At 38.4% G+C, this 27,614-nt stretch overlaps 1 protein-coding gene across 3 annotated transcripts in view; it reads right to left on the bottom strand.

The window, feature by feature from the left end:
* HSD17B4 (hydroxysteroid 17-beta dehydrogenase 4) overlaps positions 1 to 27,614 on the bottom strand; it is a 128,801-nt gene that overhangs the window by 50,008 nt on the left and 51,179 nt on the right. For all 3 annotated transcript variants that reach the window (XM_037901600.2, XM_037901601.2, XM_037901602.1), the window contains 5 exons: positions 25,859 to 26,095; positions 23,365 to 23,416; positions 19,518 to 19,589; positions 17,734 to 17,837; positions 10,851 to 10,916 (listed from right to left, as the gene is read on the bottom strand). In XM_037901600.2, the coding sequence (XP_037757528.1) occupies positions 10,851 to 10,916; positions 17,734 to 17,837; positions 19,518 to 19,589; positions 23,365 to 23,416; positions 25,859 to 26,095 (531 nt within the window). The remainder of the gene's footprint in view (positions 1 to 10,850; positions 10,917 to 17,733; positions 17,838 to 19,517; positions 19,590 to 23,364; positions 23,417 to 25,858; positions 26,096 to 27,614) is intronic.

Raw genomic sequence — 27,614 nt, 5'->3', positions numbered from 1 at the left:
ATTAACAGTGCAACATTCTCTGACTACTAAAGCCTCCAGACAAATTAAGAAAACATCACATCCTTGCAGTGGCCTCACTCCTCTCTACTCTGCCTGTACTGTCTTTTGTTTTTAAGCAAATCTTCTTGGCATGCTCTCAGAATTTGTGAGCCAACAGTAGCATTTCATTCTCTCCGTCATGAAACAAATTATTCATGCTACAAACAACAAGAGTCACCTGCGGCTTCCAGGAGGCTTTCTTGTGCTGTCCTCTGAAGTTAGTGTAAATGTACATGTTTTCAGGGAATGCTGCACAGCACCCTTCACAGAGTAAGGCAGAGAATCAACATTCGTCTTTTAACCATTTCCCCCCCTCCAAGCACTCTGCTCTTTTCAGAATCTTCTCTTTTATATGGCTGTATCTTCACATCCTCCCAAATGGCGCTACCAACTGTTACATACCAGCCTCTGAAAAATTCCTTCCACTTTTGTACACCTTATTGATTTGTTTTATTTAAAATAAAGAAAGGGCTATCAAAGGAATGAAGCACCATGTACAAATAATTACTACATATTCTAATTAAAGAAAATACCTTTATTTTTGCTTTTTCTTTGGGGATCTAATCACTATTTCATACTAACCGGGCTTGAAAAAAATTAACCAGTGGCCTACTAGCAAGAGGTACAGCAGTACCAATGACGAAGGAATCCGAGGGGGAACGGAGCATACAGTGAGGTCCAAGGGCAATGCCGTGGTGATAACTCTTCTCAGCATCACATGAGCCTAAAGAGTTCCAAATATAAAATACTGAAACCGTTACACCATTTAAGGCTGCTGGTCCATCTAGACCAGTATCTGTTGGTATCAGAGAAAGCCTCAATAAGTCCCATTTCAGACAATTCTAGAATAACCCACTCAGAGGGCAAAATTCTTCATAACCTATTTCAGTATTTGGTTGTGACTCCCCTACTTCAGTGGTTCTCAACGAGGGGTACATGTACCCATGGGGATATGCACAGCCCTTCCAGTAGGTACATCAACTCATCTAGATATTTGCCTAGTTTTACAACAGGCTACATAAAAAGCACTAGCGAAGTCAGTATAAACTAAAATTTCATACAGATGACTTGTTTATACATTTCAGTGTATAGTATATAGAGCAGAAAGTACAATATTTATAATTATATGGTAAATATGAGAGAATAAGCAATTTTTCAGTAGTAGTGTGCTGTGACGTTCTGTATTTTTATGTCTGATTTTGTAAGCAAGTAGTTTTTCAATGAGGTGTAACTTGGGGGTAACGCAAGACAAATCAGACTCCTGAAAGGGGTACAATAGTCTGGAAAGGTTGAGAGCCATGGCCCCACTGTGTCCATCTTTGAGTGGGATTAGTCCAGCACAGGATGGACAGGCTTTGAAGACCACAAGTTTCAAGTCTACCATGATAAGGAGCCCTGTGCAGAGAGGTTTATACAGATGAGTCAAAACAGTAGAGTTTGGTCCAGATGAGTTGGATAATTCACAGCTGTTGAATACAGCAGATTGCTCCGAGCTGATTCTGGAGACTTTGGGGGGTCTTGAAGAAGACAGACAGAGCTAAGAACTAGCAGGTTCGATACTTGCCAGGTTCCGTCTCACCATCATGAGTGGTAAGAGGGAGGATCGTGACCACCCAGCCCTTTATGCCCTTGTTCAGGAGTATGAGGCAGCACGGGGCACGTGCACGGCCCTGACAGATACTGATATTAAAAAAAAACTTCCAGTTCTCACACACTGAGGACCTACAGTGGGGTCCATACTGACACACGCTAAAAAAAGAATCTGTTATCCTCCTCATGAGCCTGCCACTAGAGCAGAGGCTCTCAAACTTCAGTGCACCGTGATCCCCTTCTGACAACAAAAATTACTACATGACCCCAGAAGTGGGGACTGAAGCCTGAACCCACCCAAGTCCCACTGCTCTGGAGTGGGAGGCAAAGCTGAAACCTGAGCCCCACCACGGCAGGCAAGGGGACCAAAGCCCAAGGGCTTCATCCCCGGGTAGGGGGCCTGTAACATGAGCCCACAGCCCAGGCCTGAAGCCTGAAGCCAAAGCCTGAGCCCCAGCCAGTGGCACTCAGGCTTCGGGCCCGGGCCCCAGCCAGTCTAATGCCAGCCCAGGCGACTCCATTAAAACGGGGTCACAACCCACTTTGGGGCCTGAACCACAGTTTGAGAACCGCTCCACGAGAGGGTAATAGGACGTATCCTGTGCCAGTGGGTTTCAGAGTTACTAGCTTGACAGCAATCAAATGGTGAGTCTCAGGAATGACCACTTCAAATCCAAATGCTGGATTTCAAAACTGTTTTGCTCTACTCCCCTAGTATGTCCTCTCACCCAGCATGTGTCCCCTTGCTGCTATACCCATTTCCCACCCATTTCTATCCCCCTAGCCTGTCCCAACTCAAAATGCTCTTGTTGCTGTGCCTCTCTGGCTCCCTACCTAATCTTGGCCTCTACCTCCATCCTTCCCCAGCCCCTCACTGCTATCAATTTAGGCTGCTTGCTCCTCCTTCTCCAGACTGCCTGGATATGAGAAGGGGGACAGTCTCCCTGTCCACAGTCACTGTGGTCCCCAGCAGCAGAAATTGCATGCAAAGTCCTGCTCAGCCCCGAGATGGAGTCTCCGGAGAATTTAGCTGCCAAATTAACAAGCCTTGACTGAGCATGCACAAACTATGATTTTTGGAGAGTTATAGCTCTGCTAGATTTGGGTCGAATTTCATAAGCAGAGCAACAGACATGTACCTCACCCCAGGGCAATCCCCTGTCAAATTACAAGTTCCTGTTTAAAAGTATAGAGGTGCTAAAGCTTCTCAAGAAAACAGCTGTATGATTTTTTTTAATATAGTCCAAACAAATGTGTTTGTCCCAAATCTCATTCTGAGAAACAGCTTAACCATTTTTGCTGAAGCTTTCCAAAAATTAATTCAGTCTGAAGCAGACACTCATCCTGAAAAATTTCAGCACAAATAACTAAAGTTTGGCATAATTATAAGAAACTGAAAACAGGGTCTTATAATGGGAAGCGTCAGGCAACTTTTAGGCATGCTAAAGCATAAAAATTAGCATGAAAATCTCAACACCCCTGTGACATAAGTATTATCATTTTATAGATAGATAAACTGAGGCACAGAAGAGGTTAAGGGCTTGTCCCCACTAGATGCAGTGTAGATTCTAATGCCCACCAGCGTGCTATGTGCTAGCTGGCCCATGTGGACCCTGCTAGAGGGCACTAAAATTTCCATAATGCACATTAATGTAGTACTATTTGAAACAGGACTACAGTAACGTGCCTTAGGGAACTTTTTGCATGCACCAACAAGGTCCATGTGACCCAGTGAGTGCACAATACACTGGTGTGCACTAGCATTTACATTCCAGACAGCAAGGACTAAGACACTCTGTAAACAAGCCCTTAGTGACTTGCCCAAGTTCTCACAGTGAGCTGGTGGTAGGGCTGAGACTAGAATCAAGGTCTGACTCTCAGTCCTGTGCTTTAAACCATAAGACTTTTCCATTGAACATAAGAACATAAAAATGGCCATACTGGGTCAGACAAAAGGTCCATCCAGCCCAGTACCCTGTCTACCGACAGTGGCCAATGCTAGGTGCCCCAGAGAGAGTGAACCTAACAGGTGTGATCTCTCTCCTGCCATCCAGCTCCACCCTCTGACAAACAGAGACTGGGGACACCATTCCTTACCCATCCTGGCTAATAGCCATTAATGGACTCAACCTCCATGAATTTATCTAGTTCTCTTTTAAAACCCTGTTATAGTCCTAGCCTTCACAACCTCCTCAGGCAAGGAGTTCCACGGGTTGACTGTGCACTGAGTGAAGAAGAACTTCCTTTTATTTGTTTTAAACCTGCTGCCCATTCATTTCATTTGGTGGCCCCTAGTTCTTATATTATGGGAACAAGTAAATAACTTTTCCTTATTCACTTTCTCCACACCACTCATGATTGTATATACCTCTATCATATCCCCCCCTTGTCCCCTTTTCCAAGCTGAAAAGTCCTAGCCTCTTTCATCTTTCCTCATATGGGATCCGTTCCAAACCCCTAATCACTTTAGTTGCCCTTCTCTGAACCTTTTATAATGCCAGTATATCTTTTTTGAGATGAGGGGACCACATCTGTACATAGTATTCAAGATGTGGGCGTACCATGGATTTATATAAGGGCAATAAGATATTCTCCATCTTATTCTCTATCCCTTTTTTAACGATTCCTAACATCCTGTTTGCTTTTTTGACTGCCGTTGCACACTGCATGGACGTCTTCAGAGAACTATCCACAATGACTCCAAGATTTTTCTCCTGATTAGTTGTAGCTAAATTAGCCCCCATCATATTGGATGTATAGTTGGGGTTATTTTTTCCAATGTGCATTACTTTACATTTATCCACATTAAATTTCATTTGCCATTTTGTTGCCCAATCACTTAGTTTGGTGAGATCTTTTTGAAGTTCTTCACAGTCTGCTTTGGTCTTAACTATCGTGAGCTGTTTAGTATCGTCTGCAAACTTTGCCACCTCACTGTTTACCCCTTTCTCCAGATCATTTATGAATAAGTTGAATAGGATTGGTCCTAGGACCAACCCTTGGGGCACACCACTAGTTACCCCTCTCCATTCTGAAATTTACCATTTATTCCTACTCTTTGTTCCCTGTCTTTTAACCAGTCCTCAATTCGTGAAAGGATCTTCCCTCTTATCCCATGACAACTTAATTTACATAAGAGCCTTTGTTGAGGGACCTTGTCAAAGGCTTTCTGGAAATCTAAGTACACTATGTCCACTGGACCCCCTCAAAGAACTCTAATAGGTTAGTAAGTCACGATCTCCCTTTACAGAAGCCATGTTGACTTTTGCGCAACAATTTATGTGTCTGACAATTTTATTCTTTACTATTGTCTTAACTAATTTGCCCGGTACTGACGTTAGTCTTACCGGTCTGTAATTGCCAGGATCACCTCTAGAGGCCTTCTTAAATATTGGCGTTACATTAACTATCTTCCAGTCATTGGGTACAGTACCTGATTTAAAGGACAGGTTACAAACCATGGTTAATAGTTCCGCAATTTCACATTTGAGTTCTTTCAGAACTCTTGGGTGAATGCCATCTGGTCCTGGTGACTTGTTACTGTTAAGTTTCTCAGTTAATTCCAAAACCTCCTCTAGTGACACTTCAATTTGTGACAATTCCTCAGATTTGTCACCTACAAAAGATGGCTCAGCTTTGGGAATCTCCCTAACATCCTCAGCCATGAAGACTGAAGCAAAGAATTCATTTAGTTTCTCCCCGATGACTTTATCGTCTTTAAGTGCTCCTTTTGTATCTCAATCGTTCAGGGGCCCCAATGGTTGTTTAGCAGGCTTCCTGCTTCTGATGTAGTTAAAAACCATTTTGTTATTACCTTTTAAGTTTTTGGCTAGCTGTTCTTCAAAGCCTGTTTTGGCTTTTCTTATTATATTTTTACATTTAATTTGGCAGTGCTTATGCTCCTTTCTATTTACCTCACTAGGATCTGACTTCCACTTTTTAAAAGATGCCTTTTTATCTCTCACAGCTTCTTTTACAGGGTTGTTAAGCCATGGTGGCTCTTTTTTAGTTCTTTTACTGTGTTTTTTAATTTGGGGTATACATTTAAGTTGGACCTCTATTATGGTGTCTTTGAAAAGTGTCCATGCAGCTTGCAGGGATTTCACTCTAGTCACTGTACCTTTTAATTTCTGTTTAACTAACCGCTTCATTTTTGCATAGTTCCCCTTTCTGAAATTAAATGCCACAGTGTTGGGCTGCTGAGGTGTTCTGCCTACCACAGGAATGTTAAATGTTGTTATATTATGGTCACTATTTCTAAGCGGTCCTGTTATAGTTACCTCTTGAGCCAGATCCTGCGCTCCACTCAGGACTAGATTGAGAGTTGCCTCTCCCCTTTTGCGTTCCTGTACCAGCTGCTTCAAGAAGCAGTCATTTAAAGTATCGAGAAATTGTGTCTCTGCATTTTGTCCTGAGGTGACATGTACCCAGTCAATATGGGGATAATTAAAATTCCCCACTATTATTGAGTTTTTTATTTTGATAGCCTCTCTAATCTCCCTTAGCATTTCATTGTCACTATCACTGTCCTGGTCAGGTGGTCGATAAGAGATCCCTACTGTTATATCCTTATTAGAGCATGGAATTACTATCCATAGATATTCTATGGAACATGTGGATTCATTTAAGATTTGTATTTCATTTGATTCTACAATGGGACATTTGATTGTCCCATTGATTGTCCTCACTCCACCAGGTTTCTGTCATGCCTATTATATCAATATCCTGCTTTAACACAAGGCACTCTAGTTCACCCATCTTATTATTTAGACTTCTAGCATTTGTGTACAAGCACTTTAAAAACTTGTCACTGTTTATTTGTCTACCCTTTTCTGATGTGTCAGATTCTCTATGTGAATTGCATAGTTAACGTTGTGTTATATGATCTTGCTAGGCTGCAAAGTTAGTGATACATTTTACATACTCTAATTTAACTAAAATAGCTCATCCTACTCATACACAGCCACCACCAAAATCCAGGAGAATTCCACGGACAGAGAGAGCACCCACAGAATATTCATAGCCAAAACCCCTCATGGGGAACTATAGAGCTCATGCCCAATGTATCTAATACTACTATTACAAAGAGAAAAGAATTCTGCAGCTGATTGATATAATATCAGATATTTTATTGAAGATATACAAGTGATTATTTGACACCACACAGTACTTCAACCTCTGCTTGTAGTTGGGTAGGTGTCTCATTTAAATGTGCACCATCAATGAGAGTGGAGAAAAAGAAAACGAGTAGCATATAAAGGAGAGAGAAAATTACAACTGTTGAAGATATGTTCTTGAAAAATCTTTCCCATTTTTATTATTGACCAGCCTCACCTCCAGCATTGTAAATTCGGAACATTATATCCACTACCAAAGTTAATTAAAAGCTCATTTCACTCCAACTTTGTTTTCCCAGGAAAAAAAAGAACCATAGATCATATCTGAAGCAGACACATGACACACATGGGGGTGGTTACAAACACCTTCTTATTGCGTTACTTAGAAAGCTATGAAGAGCATCATCTGACCAAGTCCATTTTTCTGCATAATTTTCTACTCATTGCTATTTATTTTGTGTAAGTACCTCACCAATGAAAGATGTTTCTAAGAAACTGAAAATATGTTTTGGAGAAGGGTAAAAAGGAGCAAGCCTAACAAGATGTGTATCACAGGTTGCATATTTTAACTGCCTGATTAATCATTTAGTGGAATCTATTTCCATTCACTGATTTAAAATATCAGCTTGACAACTGACAGGACAAGAGTAACTAGATGATACTGCAGGCTCTATAACTACATTAAGTGTCCCCTATGGGGCTGAAATTGAATGATTCATCTCTTGTTAAACTACTAATAGTCAAACACTTTTTGGACTTTTTTGATCTCTGTCAAAAATTCCATTTTATTCGAAGATTTACAACAGTGAATGCAGTAAACCATTGCTCAGATTACAGATTGAGGAGCCCAGAAAACTGCTACGGCACGTGCATGTTTGTACATATTAATATAATAGGACAGACAGAAAAATACAGATATAAAAGCAATGAGCTCTTTGTGGTATGGTCCCTCTGTATAGGGTGTTGTAGGGTTCCATTCTGTCATCCATTCTGTTCAATATGCACACAAAGAGAAAGAGTAAGATGATGGCTGGAGCGGCATTAGCACTCTAACCGCACTCAGTTCCAAGGTTCTCTTTTCCTGGTCTGGAGAGCAAAGTAGCATTTTATCTGCATATAAGTAAAAGTTGCAACCTCTCTCCATCTTGTGTAGGGACAGGATTTTATATTTGTATGATAAGAATTGATGTAAACTTTGAATTAATTCTACCAGCCACCCTTTCTGAATAACAGAATGACCATCTGAGACTGGGATCTTGTTTCCTATATGCATTGTAAACTTCCCTCTAGTCATTTCTTTGGTTTAAGGTTCAGTGAGTAAAAGACAGGATCTTGTATTGTGTCTGTGTTAATTAGATTAAAGGAATGTTAAAGGCCTGAGCCATAATATAAACGGTTTTGACCACAAGATTTAGTGAAGTTTAATTTACAATGTATTCTGCTGAATATAAAATACTGCTGTCTTCTCTGTGAGAGATTGTTTGTGTGAATGAGGAATGCAGCCATCATGAAAAGATAAGGTGTGAAAGCCATCACAAATATCCAGATGGTCAAGAAAAAGTGAGAGACTTGGAAACACCAGGAGACAATCAGAAAACATCCATTGTATCCGATGCTAAACATGTTAACAGCATTGACGGCCTCAGAGGTGAGTCAACCACGCCCGAAGGCAAGACAACAAATACACAATAACCATCAAATGATAACATTTGGAAAATCCCAAGATTACCATCTCTTAAGGACTAATGATTACAGGATGACATTGCAAAATGCATGGACTCAAATGGGAATTTACAAGTATAAAGCTGGGCTGTTTTGCCATGAAACTCTGGGTTTAGTCCTGCCAAAACCTCGGAGCATTGGATCGCAACCGACAGAGCCCAGCTCCTCACTCGTGTTCAATCTGACTGGCCATTAGATTGACTCGAGCTACAACAGACTGGTAACTATAAAAACATCAACTGGCAGGACTGTGTGCATGATGTGTATGTGTGTGTGACTGAAAAGCATATGCTAACTGTTGTATTTTGAATAAATATGGCGTATTTGCCTTCTCTCTTATAAAAGATCCCGTGTGCTTTGTATAGTGTAACACTTGGACACGGACTTTGCCAAAGTTATTTGTCTCTTTGTTGCCTAGAGAACAAGCCTTGAAGTCTTCTCAATGTTCAATACTGAGTAGTTACCAATTTAGGACCTAACGCAACTCCCACTGAAGATATTCAGAGTCTATTGACTTCAATAAAAGTTCAAATGGGTCCTTGTGAGAGATGTGCATCTGTTCTGTAATAATTTATTAAAACTGTATATCAACTCAGTTATTATTATGTTTACTGTATGACTATACTAGGCTAAATCAGCAAGCTTATTGGGAAACAAACGGGAAAGCCAAACAATGACTTCAACAAACACCTGAGGGCTATTACAGGACAATAGGAGAGCCACTGGCCCTGAAGAGACTGACTCATCTTAATACTGGGCCCACCAAGCTGGTTGTTGATTGGCAGAACCAAAACATCTGGGAACTGAGAAGAAGGGAACTCTGCTGGATAAAAAGCAACACACTCAGTCTAGGGGAAAGGATGTTATCTGGGAGCTGGACCGACTGTCACACTGGCTGGGGATTTCTGAAGAAGCTAGGCCTGCCTGGATCACCATCACAAGATGGTGGGGATATATGTCAGACAGACATGTATGAACTATTTATTGTTCTCAAATCCTTTTTTCTCTTATGTCATGTTTTGTTCCTACTGTTTCGGTGAAACCATGCTTTGATTTATGAAGGCTGTTGGGTGACTCTATTCACCACTAGTCATAGACTCCTGACAGGGAATACCACAGGTGCCAAACTAAGTCAGACAGTTTGGGTAAGCATGGTTGAGACACAGGGCACTATAGCTCAGGGCCCAGTCTAGGAGTGGGAAAATAAAGCTATTCCACCCCAGGAGAGGTAAGGACATGAGGTCTGATGCCTGAGGGGGTGAATTCAGAAACCAGAAAACAGAAGCAGCTAGCCCTACAATTGTGACAGTTCTCACTTAACAGGACCCATTACCAGAGTGCTGAATGCCACATCAATTCTTGGAAGATGGAGCTGGCTTGCAGTTGCCTTCTGAGCATACTTCAAGGTGTTTATATTAAGCCATACATAGTTTGAATCCTAACTTGCAGAAAATGTCTCCCTCCCTTGGCTCCAGCATGATGGCTTAATAGCAAGTTCAGCTGGGGTCTTTTTGCTAACAGTCCCTAACATTAAACATTTAGAAAAAAACAGGTAAAATTTTCAAACGCATTGAAGCCACTTAAGAGCTTGCTCCCATTTTCAAAAACTAGCATAAGCACTTAGGAGCCAACATTCTATTGATAGTCAATGGAACTTCGGCTCCAAAAGGGACTAAAAGTACTTAGACACTTTTGATAATTTCACCCAAAGCTCTCTTGATGGACTGCTGGTAGCTTCTGAATTTGTTTTATTAACTGTTGACCTTAAAAAAATGATGTAAGACTCATCTATTTATTCAGGCTTTTGCTGTGGGGGAAGTGATTGTACTTGAAGAATTAAAAGTGTGGATTTTGGCAGAGGGAAGTGGAACTGGACTGACATTTGTCAGCATGTAAGGTTCACTGTTTTTGTTTTTAATTTCTACATATGCAACCTGAGGTTAAAATGAGTGTATGTTTTATAAAACATTAACAACATTTTGACTGCGTCACTCAGCACCACTGTGTTCTGAACCACCACTGTTACTTTGTTCCATATCTTGTCATGCATAGGCACTGGTACAAGTTTTCAAAAGTTCCTATTCTAATGAAAATTATTTTTCACAAATGCAACATGACATGCTAATCATTTTAGCCTCCTTCCCATTATATAGCATTTTTACATTAGAAAAACCCGATAAGATTATAAGCCTTACAAAAGCAAAGAACATCATACGTAAAAGTTTAAATACAACAGTTATGATATTCCAAAGCAGAACACTTAATAAACTTTATTTTAGTGAAAATAGAGAATTTATTAAAAATAAGGAGGACGGGGCTAGGAGATTTCCCCAAGTAAATCTGATAAAGAAACTTTCCTTCCTTAAAAAAGTAAAACTTTACCTGATCAACTGTAGTGACATCAGAAAGTACAGCATCAGGTGTTCTATTAGGTGGGTTCACTGTTACCTGAATGGAAAAATGTAACAATATTTAAATGCAAAAGGATCACTCTCCTTTACCCACCCTAAAACGATAATCAGACATGTTTAAAGAGAACTAAAAACAATGATTTCCCAGGGGTGAGGGTTAAAACATATTTAAGGATAAGGAGAAAAAATTTCCAACAAGCTCAAAAAAGTTTGCATCAAGATTCTCTTTAAACATACAACATCAATATATTTTTGCCACAAATTTGTCACTGCAAAACAACACTGCTCTTTTAACATTGTACATTCCAGGGTCTTGCATCATTTTACGAAAGCCAATAAGAATAACTGACGATCACTCCATTAGGACAAACATCTGCTCTAACAACAATTTTAAGGCAACATACACCAAGCTATAAAGTGATTATTGATCCTGAAGCATTAAATCTGGTTTACACTCATACAGCAGACCATTTTAAAGACATTTCTTCCAAACCAAATTAAAAAAAAATAAAGCTCAAGAAAGAAGGTTATTAGTTTCTCTACAAACTAACACTTTCCCGGTTTGTTCCAACTTTGAAACCTATCAAAACCAAGGTTAATATTCTGGACCATAAATTGAAGCCAAACCAAAAAAAAAAAAAAAAAAAAAAAAGTATTGAAATACTGCCTTATAACAAAAGCTTAACCAACATTTGAAAAAGTACACTATATGAATGACTCTGGACCTTATCTTAGTCTTTCAAAGCCTCTGACTTTTCATTCTTTATCCTCCCAACTACAAGCTGCATTTTGAACCCTATCACTTGAAACAAGATTCTCTATAGCTTTGGTTTTTTGATTATATAAACTGTAAACTCAACATGACAGTCTGTCAGACTCCATCTTAAACGGCTGATCTGTATGGAGCGAAAATATCGCAACCAGTTGAAAACTATTCAAGCAGCTGAAATTTATTCTTGAAAACTCACAAAAAGAAAGTATTTACAATGGTAGATATAATTTCTGATTTTTACCAATAGCAAGTCAGTTCTACAGTATATCATTGCACTAAAGAGAATGAATGCTAGTTCAACCCATTAGATGGTATGAAGTTACCTGCTCACTTTCCACAGCAGATATCCTAATTAGTACTAGCTTGTGTATATTATCCCAGGAAGGAATGGGAGATACACTGAATTAAAGCGTTGACACAGTAGCACAGTATGCAATGTTTTGCCTTGCTTCGATTCAGAAGCCTAGATAAGAAAGTGAGACTCCCACCGCTAGGCTAATGGGGAATTCATTGGCAAACATTGGTGAAACATTTCGCGTGGGAAAGAGCAAGACATATTTATTTACCATTGTAAGAAGCACTATGGCTGGATGGATTCTGGCCTTGGTCCTAAATCTGCTCATCCCCCAATAGAAGCAGAATTAAAAGAAAATGCTTTAATAAAAATTGCAAAATACTGAAAATCGCATTTGAAGTTTGATCTGATGTTCAAATGCTAGTAATACTAGCTACAGTGTACTGAGCCCGTACAGGAAGCAATTAAGACAGAGGATTCTTTGCCACCAAAACATCTACAAAATCTCAAACAGCAAAGAGTCTGTGCTATGGACAGCCTGCTTTATCTGTGCTCTCCTCTCCCATGAACTGATTCAAGCGCCCCTTCACCCCTAAGGAAGAAACAGTGTGATTATGGAGGGGGAAATTCCTCCAATTCATATAGAGCTTTCCACTCCCATGGAAGAGCAAGATCTTGGGACTTAACTTCTGTGCTCCCTTCTGTTTGAGTTTAGGCTGGCACTAATCCCTAAGGATCTGGGTGTGCTAGAAGAACTTCTCCTGGCTAAAGACTAGGTAGCCTTACAATATTAGAACTATTAGTTTCTAACTGAATAAATAGTAATGCCACCACCTAGCACTTACATGGTCCTTCTCATCTGTAGATCTCAAAGTGCTTTACAGGAGCTCAGCATCTTTTCCCAATTTCACATATGGGGAAACTGAAGCACAGAGATTAAAGTGACTCGTTTAAAATCACCGGCAGGCTAGTGGCAGAGCCGGGACTATAACACAGGTCTCCTAACTCCCAGCCAATTGTGCTGTCCACTAGGCTACATAGAATAAGTGGTATTTACTTGCTTTCAGACCTGAGAGGAAAGAGATAAGGCAGAGGATAGTTTTGGGTAATTGCTTTTCTGTCCCAAGAGCTGGCTTCTCTTTCTGTTAATGTGTACATAGGGTCAATGCAGGGTTTGTGAGGTGCCATGGGATTAAGTGTTTTCAGTATGCTGGTAACACATATATTGCATGAGCCATAGCAAGAGGCTGAGTGTAGGGTAGTGACTGGGGCATGGATGAGAGCTAGCTGTTTGAGACTGTTAATAGGTCAGTAGGGGCAATTGGAGGAAATGGCAAAGATCATCTCAGCCCCATTTGACAGAGGAAACACCTTAGCTGTGTGTCAGAAGAGTTCAAAATTCAGGGGTCTTATATTCCCAGCTGCTGCTAAACAATCATATAGCAATGAACAGAGTGACTTTCCTCAGTCTGTGTCTGCTCAAAAGTTTGTGATCCCATCTCTCGGGCACAGGCCTTACTAGAATCATCCACGCCTTTGCCACTTCAGAACACGACAATGGAGCTACTTCTTAAATTAACTCAGAAACTGAAGATGGCACAGGAAGGGGTGGCCAGCTTGATAAACACAGTGAATTTTATCATGAATACATGATAGCACTGCTCCAGAATTTGCATGGCCTGTCTGTGGATTTCCATCTGGAGGTAAAGATACTAGTTCTGTCTTATTAAGCCCTAACTGGCTTGAGACCTGCGAAAGACCTCACCACTCCGACCATTCAACACTGCTTTAGATGAAAGGAGGTGCTCAAGCTCCAGCTCCTTTAATACATGACAGAAGGAGCTGCTCGCAATGTGTTCTGTATGAAGACCCCTAACTTAGAAATTCACTACCATCTCTGGTCTGAAACTGCCTGAAATTTGTGGGCAACCTAAGGGATACACCGCCAAGCCCTTCTATTTGGACAGGGCTAATGTTAGGGAGATTAAGTTGTATATTTTAATTTGGGAGGGATTCATTTTTTAGGAACTGAAGTGGGGAACTATATGATTTGGGACTAGATTCTTGTGTGTCAAGAAAGGCTGTTTGATTTACTATTCCTGTTTGTGTCTCAACATAAAAATACAATAGAATTAACTATCACTGGAGTACCTAGAATCTGGAATAGGCATTCTTTTCATGTTTTATATATGTTAAAAATTAAATAAAACCACTTATCACATTCTAGGTCTAAGCATATACCACACATTACAATCAAAAACTCTGTGCTAGATATTATAATACTGATTTTAGAGTACTGAGGTACAGCGATTGAAAGACTTGACAAAAATTACAGTAAATCCAGAGGCAGAGTTTAGAACAGAACTCATGAGTCAGTCTCTCAGTACTCTGCTATAATCCTGCACATCCTACCTTTATATCTAGATCACCAATAGCAGAGACTATGTTTAACATTATTGCGTTACCAGACATTTTCCTACAATTTTCATATTTGGCAACTTCCCAATATCTTGTAGGACACGGTGTTTGTAGCAAATACATAGCCCTATAAGGAATTAGATAAAAAATTAAAAACCATCCAGGCAATCCAAGTTATATTCTATCCTCATCTGGATTTCCCTGTATGTTAGAAAGCCTCAAGGAGAAAGGATTTATTTCTTCGTTTAGTGAAACTAAGGACAACAATTTATTAATTTGTTGCGATGTAGGAGGATCACATACAGACAAGACTACATCAGTGTGACATTAACAAAGAAAAATTTTCTCAGTGTTAACATAAGAAAACTAAATACCACCACTACTTCCTAAACAACTATCAGTACTATATGATTTTAGTCTATAATTTTTGTCCCAGAAGGTTTTCAATTTATTATCTTGTTTCTAGTGGGCCTGTGTGTTTGTTATAAGTCCCATGTTAGACAAAAAAGTCCACGAATGGTGAGCTGGGCCACTAATACCACCACTACTGATTTTAGTAACAGCTCTTTTGGGCTGCTGTGTTTATACAGATAGTCTCATTGAAATCAGCTTTATGATGATAAAGTGTTCTGTTAAATTTGTCAAGCAGACGTTGAAGAGTTGTGCCCCTATGTAAAACAAGAGTGATTCATCAATTTTCTGTTTATAAGCATATGATATATTTAGAGAAAGCCTCACTCCAGATCTTCTGTGGTTGGGTGTACCTCAAGATTTGAGGTTAAGAAATCTGAACACAGTGGATAGAGATTTAAGTGCACATCTAAAAAACAAAAAGCTTTTTTTAGCTGGTCAATTTACTGTCTTTGAAGTTGAACTAATATCTCAGAAAGCAGTCCACATGGGACTATGGATGTACAAGCATAGGCGCTCCATCACAAACTGAAAATAAATTATCTTACATGGTGCTGTGCCTACAACATGGCAAAGCCCACAAGATTATTATGTATTATTACTTGTCTTACAGTACTGCCTAAAGGCCCCGATCTGGAGAAGAGTCCTATTGTGCTAACTGTCCTCCCTACCATTTCCTATTTACATGCCGTGTTTTTCCTCTCATTTAGGTGAATAGCTGCTTTATGCATTTAGGGCACATATACAATAAACCTCACTATGCCATTATATGTCACTTGCCAACTACCGCTCAAGATGTTAGAGTTTCACTCTAGATAATAATCCAGGGAGTGAGTAGAGAAAGCCAATATTATTTCTTTCTTTTTCTGCTTCTGCAATCACACACACATAACTGCATCAGTTTAGAAACAGAGCTACATCTAGAGGTTTTTTCCATGAACAGCATGTTCCACAAGCCATTTTAAACAAACAGGAGGAACACCACTTGTTTGAAAGCTCCTCAGCTGGGAATTTCATTTTTCACTAAACGTGCACACGTTAAAAACATTCAGAATATAATTACATAAGAAATCACGTACTGTGGGGCAAAGATCATATGAAGTCAAGATTACATTAATCAAAATCAACGTTTATTGTTTTGTATTCTCCCTGCCCACAACTGATTCTGTGTGCATGCACTTAGGTGCAAAACTACACTGAAGGCCATTAAAGTCTAGATTTCTGTCATTACAATTACAAGAAGAAAGATTCAAAATACTTCCTTTAACTGAAAGAATTTGTGAGGTATATGGTACCAAGTGTACACTAAAGGGATAAATCTGTAAAGTCTTAAGCACATGAGTAACAATGGGACTACTCCTATGGGGGTAGTTAATTGTGTGGTATTACCATCTGCATTCAAAAAATGGCTCAATTTTTTTCCTGTAGAAAAGAAAAGCATTTGAAAGTGGAACATAGGTATATATTCAAGTGATAGGATGATAAAATGACAAAGCATAAATTTTGCACAGGACATAAAACAACCAGGACCCCCCTGATTCAAGGAGATTCGGTATAAACCAACAATAAAGGAAAGAACAGTGAAAAAGCCTCTGGAGGCATCTAAATCTCTGTGCTACTTGTAAAAAGAGAAAAAATTAGTAGCCAGAAATCCTGCTCTTCAAGCTGGTCTACAGGAGAGGTTGAGCTCTCAGAATCTAATACAAAGAGACTCAAAAAAAAAAAAAAAAAAAAAAAAAGATCTTCACACTGGATTGACTTTAGATGTTCTGCAAGGCTTTTGCTGCCCTAGATATTAATACAGAGACTTCAGAGATTTCCAAAGAGTTGACAGATCAAAAGGAAAGTAAGTAAACAAATAAACATTTTCCATCAGCTTCTAGCAAAGAACTCTGCACCCCTCCTTCTAGTTAGGGAAAATGTAATCAAGTCACATGGGAGCAACCAAACAAAAGATGTGAGGCAATCACAAAAGTGCTACACAATGTCTAAATTAAGATTGGCTGACACCAGAGGTTCTAGAGGGTCGTGGAATGTAATCTGGGGGTGGGTGTGAGAAGCTTTAGGGAAAAAAAATCCACTGCGCACATTTTACTCACAGCAATGAATAACTAGCAAAACTGATTCCTTCAGACAGATCAGTAGGGGGGCGTCTACTTAAATTATGGACAAATCACACATTTTTTGTGGGATATCAAGGCATAAAGAGCAAACTTTGCAGATGTGTTCATACAGTTGCATATTCCATGCCACCCTTACTTCTGCATTGCTGCTGGCAACAGCGCTGCCTTCAGAGCTAGGCATCCAGCCAGCAGCCACCACTGTCCAGCCACTCAACTCTGAAAGTAGCGCAGAGGTAAGTGTGGCAATACTGTGACCCCCTATAATAGGCTTGTGACCCCCCCCCTTTTGGGTGGGACCCCGAGTTGAGAAACATTGTGCACTTTTGTATAATTTTACCCTATATACTTAAATGGCTCTGTTTGAATCAATGCCTTACTGTTTTCAATATTTAGTGAGAGTTGCATGTTGATTTATGATTACTGGTGTATGAACTTGTGTGGCGGGGGGCAGGGGAGCATAAACTACTATAGACACAAAGAAGGGGGTACAATCAAATAAGTTTGAGACCCACTGACCTACATTATACTCTGAGGTCAACATAACTGTTGCCAGCTTGGCTAGTGAACAGACGATTCCCTCAGAAGATGACCTGCAGCCTAAGTTCATAGACCTCAAAGTAAAGATCAGCTTAGATTGCAACTATGAAACAGCTTCTCCCACTCTAATCAGCCACCTCAGCCTGTTCTGCTCAGGCAATTCCGTCCTGGAAGACTGTTCAGAATCTGCTTGCGTCTGTCTTCTGCTGTGTCATTCCCAAGCTAACTGATCATCCCTAATCAATATACTCATTATTTTTCTTATATTATATTCATCTGAAATACACTTAAAATTTACCTTCGCCTTTTCTGATGTTCGTTTTCCACCAAATCCTCCAGCTCCAACAATAAACAGAGAGAATTGATTATAGCACAACAGATCCTTTCCACAGTAGGTATGAACTGGAAGACAATATAAAATGAGAGGTTATATTCTCTTTTTTGAATACTCCTAACGCTGACCCCTCTCAGAGCCAATGGATACTGAATAGCTTTGTTTTATATATGCTAGTATTCATCTTCACAAGTTAGGGGACAATGTCCTCACTTTTGAATAGCACTGTCATAAATAATTTCCTAACAAGTGAAGATTAATGTTCTGTTTAAAACTATGCTATTATAGATGCTCTTTACACAAAAGTATTAAAATGAAAAAATGAGCTATCAAAATGCTGATGACATACCAAGTGCTAAAAAAATGGTTGACAACACACAAAGTGCTGAAATTAATGTTTATTTCAACATTTCACACATCATTAGCCATTTATTTAAATACTATAGAACTATGCCATAAAAAGTGATTTATTAGAAGCCATTAACAATCCCTGGTGCAAAAACACATTCACAACCTCATACACAACAAAGCAGCACTAATATTGTATGTGGAAAAAGCAGCCCCAAAGGAAGATTTAATTTAAGGTCACTTGGTTTTCTTTTTGTTAAAGTCACTTTTGATTTTGTTGAACTTGAAGTATTTATAGTTACTGAGGTGAAACAGAAATCTCTCTATTTCCAATTTATTCTCACTTATTATTCCATTAGGACACAGACAGGCATTCATACTTAAACTTATTGCCAGTAGTGCACCACATCCACTTATACGGGCGCCTAGTTTCTCCCATAAGCAGCTAACCTTTAATGACCTATACCAGAACCTTTAGGTCTGTTACAGAAATAGACAGACTGGTTTGGATAAACTTCTAATGGGCCCAAAACTTGGCTTTTCAATTGTTCCTATGTGGAAGTAAAGAAAAGCTAGAAAGATTAAGTTGGAGAGCAGTTAGCTTTTTGCCAGACTGAGCCATTAACTGGTAAGAAACGGGAAGGGCAGAGGTCAGGAGTGTAGTATTATTTGGAGGTTTTGAGGAAACAGTAGGGAAAAAATTTTAAAGGGTTCATGGCGAAATCTAAACAGTACACTACCTCAAAAAATTTGGTGGTTCATTCCCTACTAGTCTCATTCTAAAACTTGAACAGTCATGTTATACCATAACCATGTCACCAGAAATCAAGACCCATATATTTTGTGAAAGAAAAATACAAGTTACGGACTTCTTGGGCCCACTAAATTAATGCAAAAACAGAAAAAAATATTAACAAAAGAGAATAAAAACATTTCAGGACATATAACTTAAAGGATGTCCTTTCATAAAATTCAAGTTGACAGTCAATTTAATTAGATGTTGGGTTTTACACACACACACACACACACACACACACACAGAGCTTTTTAAGAGAAACAGTTCAAGCTAACCAACTTCAGATAATACTATGTATTAGAAGTAATAGCTTTGTTCTGTTTGTGTATTCAGCACAGTCTCTCTGCTCAGGAACACTACTGAATCTTCTGTCAACGTTCTCTCAAAAAGGAGTATTCTTAATTTCAGTACCCTATCTATTCCAAAGAACAGGGCAACATGCACGTGATTGCGAATTAGTACATTTCTCAGCAGTCACTGGACCATGTGGCACAGACCCTAAGAATTTAAACTGATTTTAGGCTCAGAGTTATTGTTAGCATAGGTTAAATTTTGAGACTGTCCGCTTTGATTTTCTCTCTTTAATAAATTACAATATGGTTACCATCTAAGAGAATAAGTGCTCCTGAGCCTTTGTCAAGGATATCAGCAATAGTTGATTCTGAAGTTAGCAGTCCTGAAAGAGAGAGAACAGGAAAACACATATCTTGTAATACGAAGGTCTGAAATTACAATACAACATGAATTTTGCAGGAGTATTTTAGCAAAGCTCATGACAAATATTCCCAGGTTTGTAATCTACACAAGCCAAGTTTTAGAACATATACGTTATACGTAATTTATTTGTAATACATTAATACAACGCAGGTGAGGTTTTTCTTTAAAATGTCCATTCACAGTTAACAGTAAACAGATATATGTTTAGACCCCAATCCTGAAACTGACTCCTGTGTCCACTCAGAGCCCCACTGAGTCTGAGAGGCATCTGCCTGGATGGAGATAGTTGCCAGATTGAGGCTTTAAGGCTTACCTAAATGGCGAGTTAGCTTGTGGCAAACTAGGAGGTGAACCTACAATGTACTAATTTGCCATATAAACCATGCTACCACGCACTAAAAGTTCCATAGTGCACTTTGACATACTCCTATTTCAAGCAGCAATACATCAAAGTGCACTAAGAAACTTTTAGTGCACAGTAACAGAGTCCACATGGCAAAGCTAGCACACGGTACATTCACATCCTGGCTTCCTGTTCACTAACTCATCATGTAGACAAGCCATAAGTGTCTACCAGAAGTTAAGGTGCACTCATGTCTGGAATATTTATGAACCTCTCAAGGTTGAGACTGGCTCATTAATTTCACAACAACAACCGTGTGACTGTTGAAGCTTATTCATATGTCTTTTCCCAGTAGAACCCTTAGACACATCCTGCCAAAAACAAGAGATCTGGCTAGGTGTGCCAAGGAAGAGAAACAGGCATATACTGCAAAGGACTATTGTGAGGCTTACTATGCCGCATTGAAAACCATGCTTTGGTCTAAAAATACTTCACCTCTTATTTTTAACAATAACGGTTAAAATTATAATTGATAGAGAGAAACAACTTAACTGCTTTTTTCTATTTTTCTTCTTGATGCATTCTGTGTAAAGTTAATTAAATTGTTTCCCCATATTACGAATACTTTTCTTTCCTCTGAGTTTCACACAAACAGAACGGGAGGGAAAACAAATTATGTTTTGTGAAAGATAAGAAAATTTAATTATAAAACCACAGAAACTGGCAGGTCACTGAGGAGCAAAAATAGCACCTGAAACCACTGCCAACACCTGTTTCGAAATGAAATAGGTTGCAAGTTGATTGACTGACCTTTAAGGCAAGGCATGCTGATGAAGCACATATAGATTGTAGGTGCCATATACGTGCAAAATATAGTAGATCAAAAGTAGACACTTCTGAATACACACAAAATATACTGTTTCTCTCAGCCCTTACAGCAGGTCCACTTCCCAAAAGCAACTATTTAGAAAACTTGAAAAATTAATGGCTCTCTATAGTCTTAAAGTTTTGTACTTCACATTAAATCTCCCACTACTTCTCTTTAATTTGCAAAGAGTCTTCTCCTAGAGAATGTCGACAAGTTGTATCACATATACTAATTATTTGGTCCAGAAAACGCAGAGTATTTATTTAGCCATTTCTTATGTCCTCTTTCTTTATCCAGAATGCTAACACTACACGTGGACCAATATTACCTATCATATTCCACGACAACTAGTAATGCTGAATGTCAAATAGCAGGAAAGTGTTCGGTTTGCTGTCTTCTCGTGTCACTGAATATAATTATAAAATATAATTAAAAGAGCTTCTGAATCAGCAACACCACCCTAACTATCAAGTATTACAAAAAGTTCTAGTTAAAATGTTTAGCCTTTATCAGGCTACGGGCTTTTTTCCCCCCAGTAAACCCTTTTAACATAGTCCATTTTCAATTATTAAACCCAAAACGTTCAAAGAATCAGGCTCTTAACCATCACAAGCTTTCTTATCACTCAAAGTTATAAAATACAAGATTTTAAGTACAACTTTGAATACTGAAGCCAAGCTTCTCTCAAACAAATGTCTCTGGTGTTCTTATCCTGAATATTTTACACTTTGAGACCTCTAGGGAAGCAAATGAAAATTCTTGCTTTTCAACAATAAAATATATATATATATATTTACATACAGGTCTATGCCATAATATGCATTATTAAAGGTCAGGAATGAGGTATGAGGAATTGCCTTCTGAAAGTTCTTAAGACATCTTCAAACCAACAGCAAGTCATGGAGAAAATCCAAGAGAGGAATTGGTGGCCAGTATCCTATGCAATATGATATTCTATTTTTTGAGATGTTATTGTTTTAAATCGGTTGACAGATCTGCAAACAACTTAAATATCAGCCTGAACAATACGATCTTATTCACAGAGTCCTGTCAATTAATGGAAAGCATGCCATCTTTCTTGCAAGCAATAAAGAGCTCAGGTGCTTCCTTTCACTCTCAGAAGAAAAGAACTAGTTTTTCCATGGTTTATTTGGTTTCTTTCCCACTTGCTCTCATCTCTTTCTCTGAAGAATTTCTCAAAACCACTTTACAAATAAGTTCACATATATTCTGGCAACCAGTACTGGAACTGAAAAAGGTACAGTGAAGGGCAACAAAAATGATTAGGGGTATGGAACAACTTCCATATGGAATATGATAGAGGGCTATAAAACCACGAATAGTGTGGAGAAAGTGAATAAGGAAGTGTTATTTACTCCTTCACATAACACAAGAACTACGGGTCACCCAAATAAATTAATAGGCAGCAGGTTTAAAACAAACAAAAGGAAGTTCTTCTTCACACAACACACAGTCAACCTGTGGAACTCTTTGCCAGAGATGCTGTGAAGGCCAAAATTATAACAGGGTTCAAAAAACCAACTAGATAAGTTCATGGAGGATAGGCAGATCAATGACTGTTAAGAAGGATGGGCAGGGATGCAAAACCATGCTCTGAGTGTCCCTAGTCTCTGTTTGCCAGAAGCTGAGAGCGGACGATAGGGAGTGGATCACTTGATAATAGCCTGTTCTGTTCATTCCCTCTGAAGCACCTGGCATTGGCCACTGTCGGAAAACAGGATATTGGGCTAAATGGACCAATGGTCTAACCCAATATGGTTGTTCTTATCTTTGTAATTAGTGAAGTTTTATAAAACATGAATATATAATCTCTTTGGACATAAACCCTAATTAACCAACATATTTTTCAATGAAAATTTTGAAGACAAGGGATAAGTGTGTCTTCGTTCACATCTCTATAAAGTCAAAAACTCCTCGCTCTCACCAACAGAATTTGGCCCAATAAAATATATTCCCTCACTCAGCTTGTCTTTCTAAAATTAAAACATACTGAGTTGATTTCATTCTTTAAGTCTCACAGACACAAGGATGTAAACAATGTAACAAAGTACAGTTTCTGGAAAAATATTTTGACAATTTATTATATGAACTCCCAGTGGTAATTAACAATACCTCTAGTTAATGAGTTGATCATGAGCTATATACACCACAATGTGAAGGCACACTAATTTATGTTTAGTGAGCAACTGAATATTCTTTTTCAGACAGCTCAGCAGAAAGCCAATCGGTACCTTGTTTTTACTAAGTATACCACAACAAATATAAACTATAGTAGTTAGACAAAAAAAAAAGCACCATCTGATCAAATTTTTTTTTAATATATATCTGATTGGAAAGTTCCAACACCAGTATGATAAAGCCACACACACAAAATACAGAGTACAATTTGCAACAGAAACCAGTTCAAAACAATGTATCCATATTTCCATATGTAATACTGATACAAAAGAAAAGTGAAGTGCTGTCATGGTGAATATGAAACCATCAGAGTAAAGGACTGACCTGAGGTTGGCAGTGGTTTATACAACTCCAGATATTGCTCACCATGCAGTAGCTGTGTAAAGATAAGCAACACTATAATGATAATCAGTATCATTTGCCACCACTTCCCCCGTCCCTGTCATAAGCAAATATGTAGCTACAGATATTTTGGAAATGTGTTCAGAATGAAAACATATTGCTACAAAATAAAGAGAAGTGAGAAATTATATCCAGTTCTTTCCACACCTGGATATTTTTCGCTGCAACAAGGCTATAAAATACCAGTAGAAATTGACATGAGTGCATTATTTCAGAATGTTTTGTTATGTTACTTTGAGTGTAGGAATTACTTTGACACATTCATCCTTGGAAGTTCTTGGTAACAGCCTGAAATCAATCAGCCTTTCACAATCAGTCCTGACTTACAATCATATAGTATTTTCATGGTATATACTGAGCATGATTGGATATTAAGGAAAACTTGCTAACTACAAGGATAGTTCAGTACTGTAACAGGTTACGTAAAGGAGGTGGTGAATCCCTATCCTTGGAGGTTTTTAAGAATAGGTTAGCAAACACCAGTCAGGGATTGTTTATGTATACTTAATCCTGCAAAGGCAGATGGACTTGATCTTTTCAGATCCCTTACAATCCTACATTTCTATTTTTCTAAGATTCTAATTAGGAAGAAGCCATCAAAAAGATAAATATGGGCAATTTTATTGCCAGGTTAATTTCTGTCGTCTACCTCATCATGCATCAACAACAGAATAAATCAGTCAGCACGAGCCTACACACATATCAATTTATAAGTGTTCTAAGAATTTCCCCTTACTAAAAAATTTTGAAATTCCAAGCTGCAGAACATCTTTTCTAACCTCAGAAATCATCTTAAAAGAAAGTGCATTCAGAAGAGAACGTCAATGAGATGGACAGCAGGGAAAATTTCAGATTTTCTAAATTTTAAGTAAATGTTAAAATATTTTCAGCATATTTATGCTATCCTTTTAATCACTGACAAAACTTCTGAAGTGGAGTCCATTTTTCATAACATCCAGCTCCAAACAGTTATGATTAACTGTTCATTCACTCCTCGAGCATCTATTACAGATTCTCAATTAGAGTAAACACCATTTAAAATGCCTTCTGTACTGCGGCAGATTTCATGCTAAGCTATGTGATTTCACTGAATAACACCAAGTTCCTAGGTTTAAAATTACTTTAAAAAATAGTTCAGGTGTAGAAGTAGACCTTTTAAAAAATGCTTTAACAAATATCCTATTTACAATTCAGTGCTTTGAATGGGTAACAACCACTCAGATTTGTAATGCAGGGAATTTGAAGACAAACAACACTGCAGGGAAGAGCCTTTTGACTGTAATTTACTTCAATGTATGGGACCAAGGAGAGAGGGAGAATAACATTTCACTCTATACCACCATTCCCAGGATGCGGATGATGATATGTTGCTCTTCTCTTCCCATAGCCTATGTGTGGAACATGGTAAGAATAACAGATGCTACAACCTTTTGAAGAGGCATCCCTCTGTTTTGTGGAGCACTATCTTTTTTCCTTAGCTTCTCACAAACACAACAGGGCATCTCATGTGCAGTCAACAAAAGCCAGCAGCAGTGATTCTGGTTCAATACATACATAATATTATGGGTTTGGCCATCTGGTGTTTGGAGTTTGTTTGTTGGCTTTTTAAAGGAAACTTTAGAGTTTGACGTCAAGACAGCTATGAAAAAACTCATGGGGTGGCAGGATTGTGACTAAAACAACACAGCCATTTATACAACTTTCTTTAGTTTTCATGCAGACTGCAGTCCCAGTATGGAAAATGCTGTAAATCTTACATTTTAAAGCTTTTTAAAAATCATATTTCAGCTATGAAATACTAAATTTCTTATGACATCATATTCTTGAAGAAGGCAGCTTTATATAATTTATATTTGTTCGATATATAGCTAAATGTATACATAGATATATGGAGAGACACAGTTTGAAGAGTGTTTGCAGAAGTGTACGTTGTCAACTAATTAAAAAAAAGGAAAGATTACACCTACTGTACTTGCTTTCTAGATTATCTATGGTAGAGAGCTTCATCCCTGGAAAGAGCAAAAGAAATTGCTCAAAAATAAAATCCCTCCATTACCGAAAAAAAAATGTCAGGGCGAGATAAAGGTTTTTGGTTTTTAATAAAGAGGATGCTGCTCTTCAAGCAAGATTCCCACTTAAAAAAAAAAAAAAAAAAGAGAGAGAGAGATACATACATGTGATTCATAAGCATCTTAGGGGGAAAAAAACCCACACAAAATCTATATGAGAGAGGTAGGTAACTCATTTCAATAGAAGTTTTTCCCTGGGTTGCAAGAAATCAGGGCCTGTTACTTTTTCTCTTTCTAGAACAGCAGCGATCTCTGAAGTTTTGGTGTATTTACTGAGCCATTTCAATTACAGTCAATTTATATAGCATGCAACACAAAATAAATTGCAATGTCTAAATCATACATACTTTTGTGAAGTCACTGTTGAGTCCTGGAACACTTGAAAGTCCACCATCCCACAAAGATGCCTGAGCTGGGATGACTCCAAAGGTAGGTAAACAACAGAATGCTTCACTGCCTTCAAAAACAAATTTTAGATGATCTGGATCCTTGGTTGTCATTCCCACACCAAGAGCGTACAAAATCGGTTGCAAGTGAGTATAATTATAAACCACTGTGGGCAACTTTTGGCCAACATATTTGCTCTGTGGATTAAAAATATATAGTATAATTCAAAGTTAAATGCTATGTAGTATTTGATTTCAATTTACTTTCCGCACGCAAAATCATCGTATAACTGCAACGTAATATATTAACAGTCTTGCTATGATTACTTACATGTAGGGCTGTCAAGTGATCAAAAACATTAATCACATGATCCAAAAAATTACCTTATATACTCATTCATAAGCCGAATATTTTTGGTAAAAAAGTGACTCATCAAAGAGCGGGGGTTGGCTTATAAACGGGTCTACACCAAGATTTGATTATTTTAAACTCTATGAAATCATTGAATTGAATATCTAATATATTGTTGTTTTGCTTACCTGGAGTGTCTGCAGGCATGGAGACACTCAGTTTCCGCAGCTCCCGTTGGCTGGGAATGGCGAACCGCAGCCACAGGGAGCTGAGGGGCTCCGTGCCCGCAGACGCTCCAGGTAAACAAAATGTCCCAACCTGCCAGCGGCTTACCCTAATGGGCCGGAAGCCAAAGTTTGCCAACCCCTGAAATATAGGGTCGGCTTATGAAAGGGTCATACAGTTTTTACCTTTCCATCTTGGTTGGTCAGCTTTTAAACGAACGGGCTAATGAATGAATATATATGGTAATTGCACGATTGGCTGAACCAGAAGTAGGACTGAGTGCACTCAGAGGCTCTGAAGTTTTACACTGTTTTGTTCTTGAATGCAGTTATGTTACAAAAAAACCCCTACATTTGTAAGTTGCACTTGCATGACAAAGAGATTGTACTACAGTACTTGTATGAGGTGAATTGAAAAATACTATTTATTTTATCATTTTATAGTGCAAATATTTGTAATAAAAATATAAACTTTTATTTCAATTACAACACAGAATACAATATATATGAAAATGTAGAAAAACATCCAAAATATTTAATAAATTTTAATTTGTATTCTATTGTTTAACAGTGCGATTAGAACTGCGATTAAACACAATTAATCTTTTTTAATTGCAATTAATTTTTTTAGTTAATCACGTGAGTTAACTGCGATTAATCGACAGTCCTACTTACATGCCATGTCACAGGGAAGATATTTCTGGAAATGAAGTGGTATTTGTTTGTTTTCCTTTAAATATATTCCATAACAATAAATACTGTAAGGAAGCCCTGTCTATATCACCGTAGACTATACAGCAATAAAGAACTGCATCCTACAAATTACACTACGCAGTATTTCAAAGAAAAACAATGTTTCAGTGGACAGCTCAATAAACAATCATGATTAAAGACCAATACTAATGAAATAGTTTACACTGTTATAGCCAGCTCATCCCACCTAGAACTTGTGGGAAATCAGCCAAGTGAAAGATAAGAAAAAACACTTCACAAAGAGCCTTGTTCTGTCAGGTAAAAACCAGAGATGTGCTGTCTTCACCTCATTCTGAACAATATCCTATTTAGGGTGTCTGAATGCTCTAAAGTGCAAGAGGTGATAGGTGTTATAGCTTAATTTATATATCTAGCTTCAAAAATTCTA

This window comes from Chelonia mydas, chromosome 5 (genome assembly GCF_015237465.2).
Source record: "Chelonia mydas isolate rCheMyd1 chromosome 5, rCheMyd1.pri.v2, whole genome shotgun sequence".
NCBI classification, from domain to species: domain Eukaryota; kingdom Metazoa; phylum Chordata; order Testudines; family Cheloniidae; genus Chelonia; species Chelonia mydas.
Note: the sequence above shows the minus strand (reverse complement) of the source record. Positions and strands in the feature narration are given on the sequence as shown.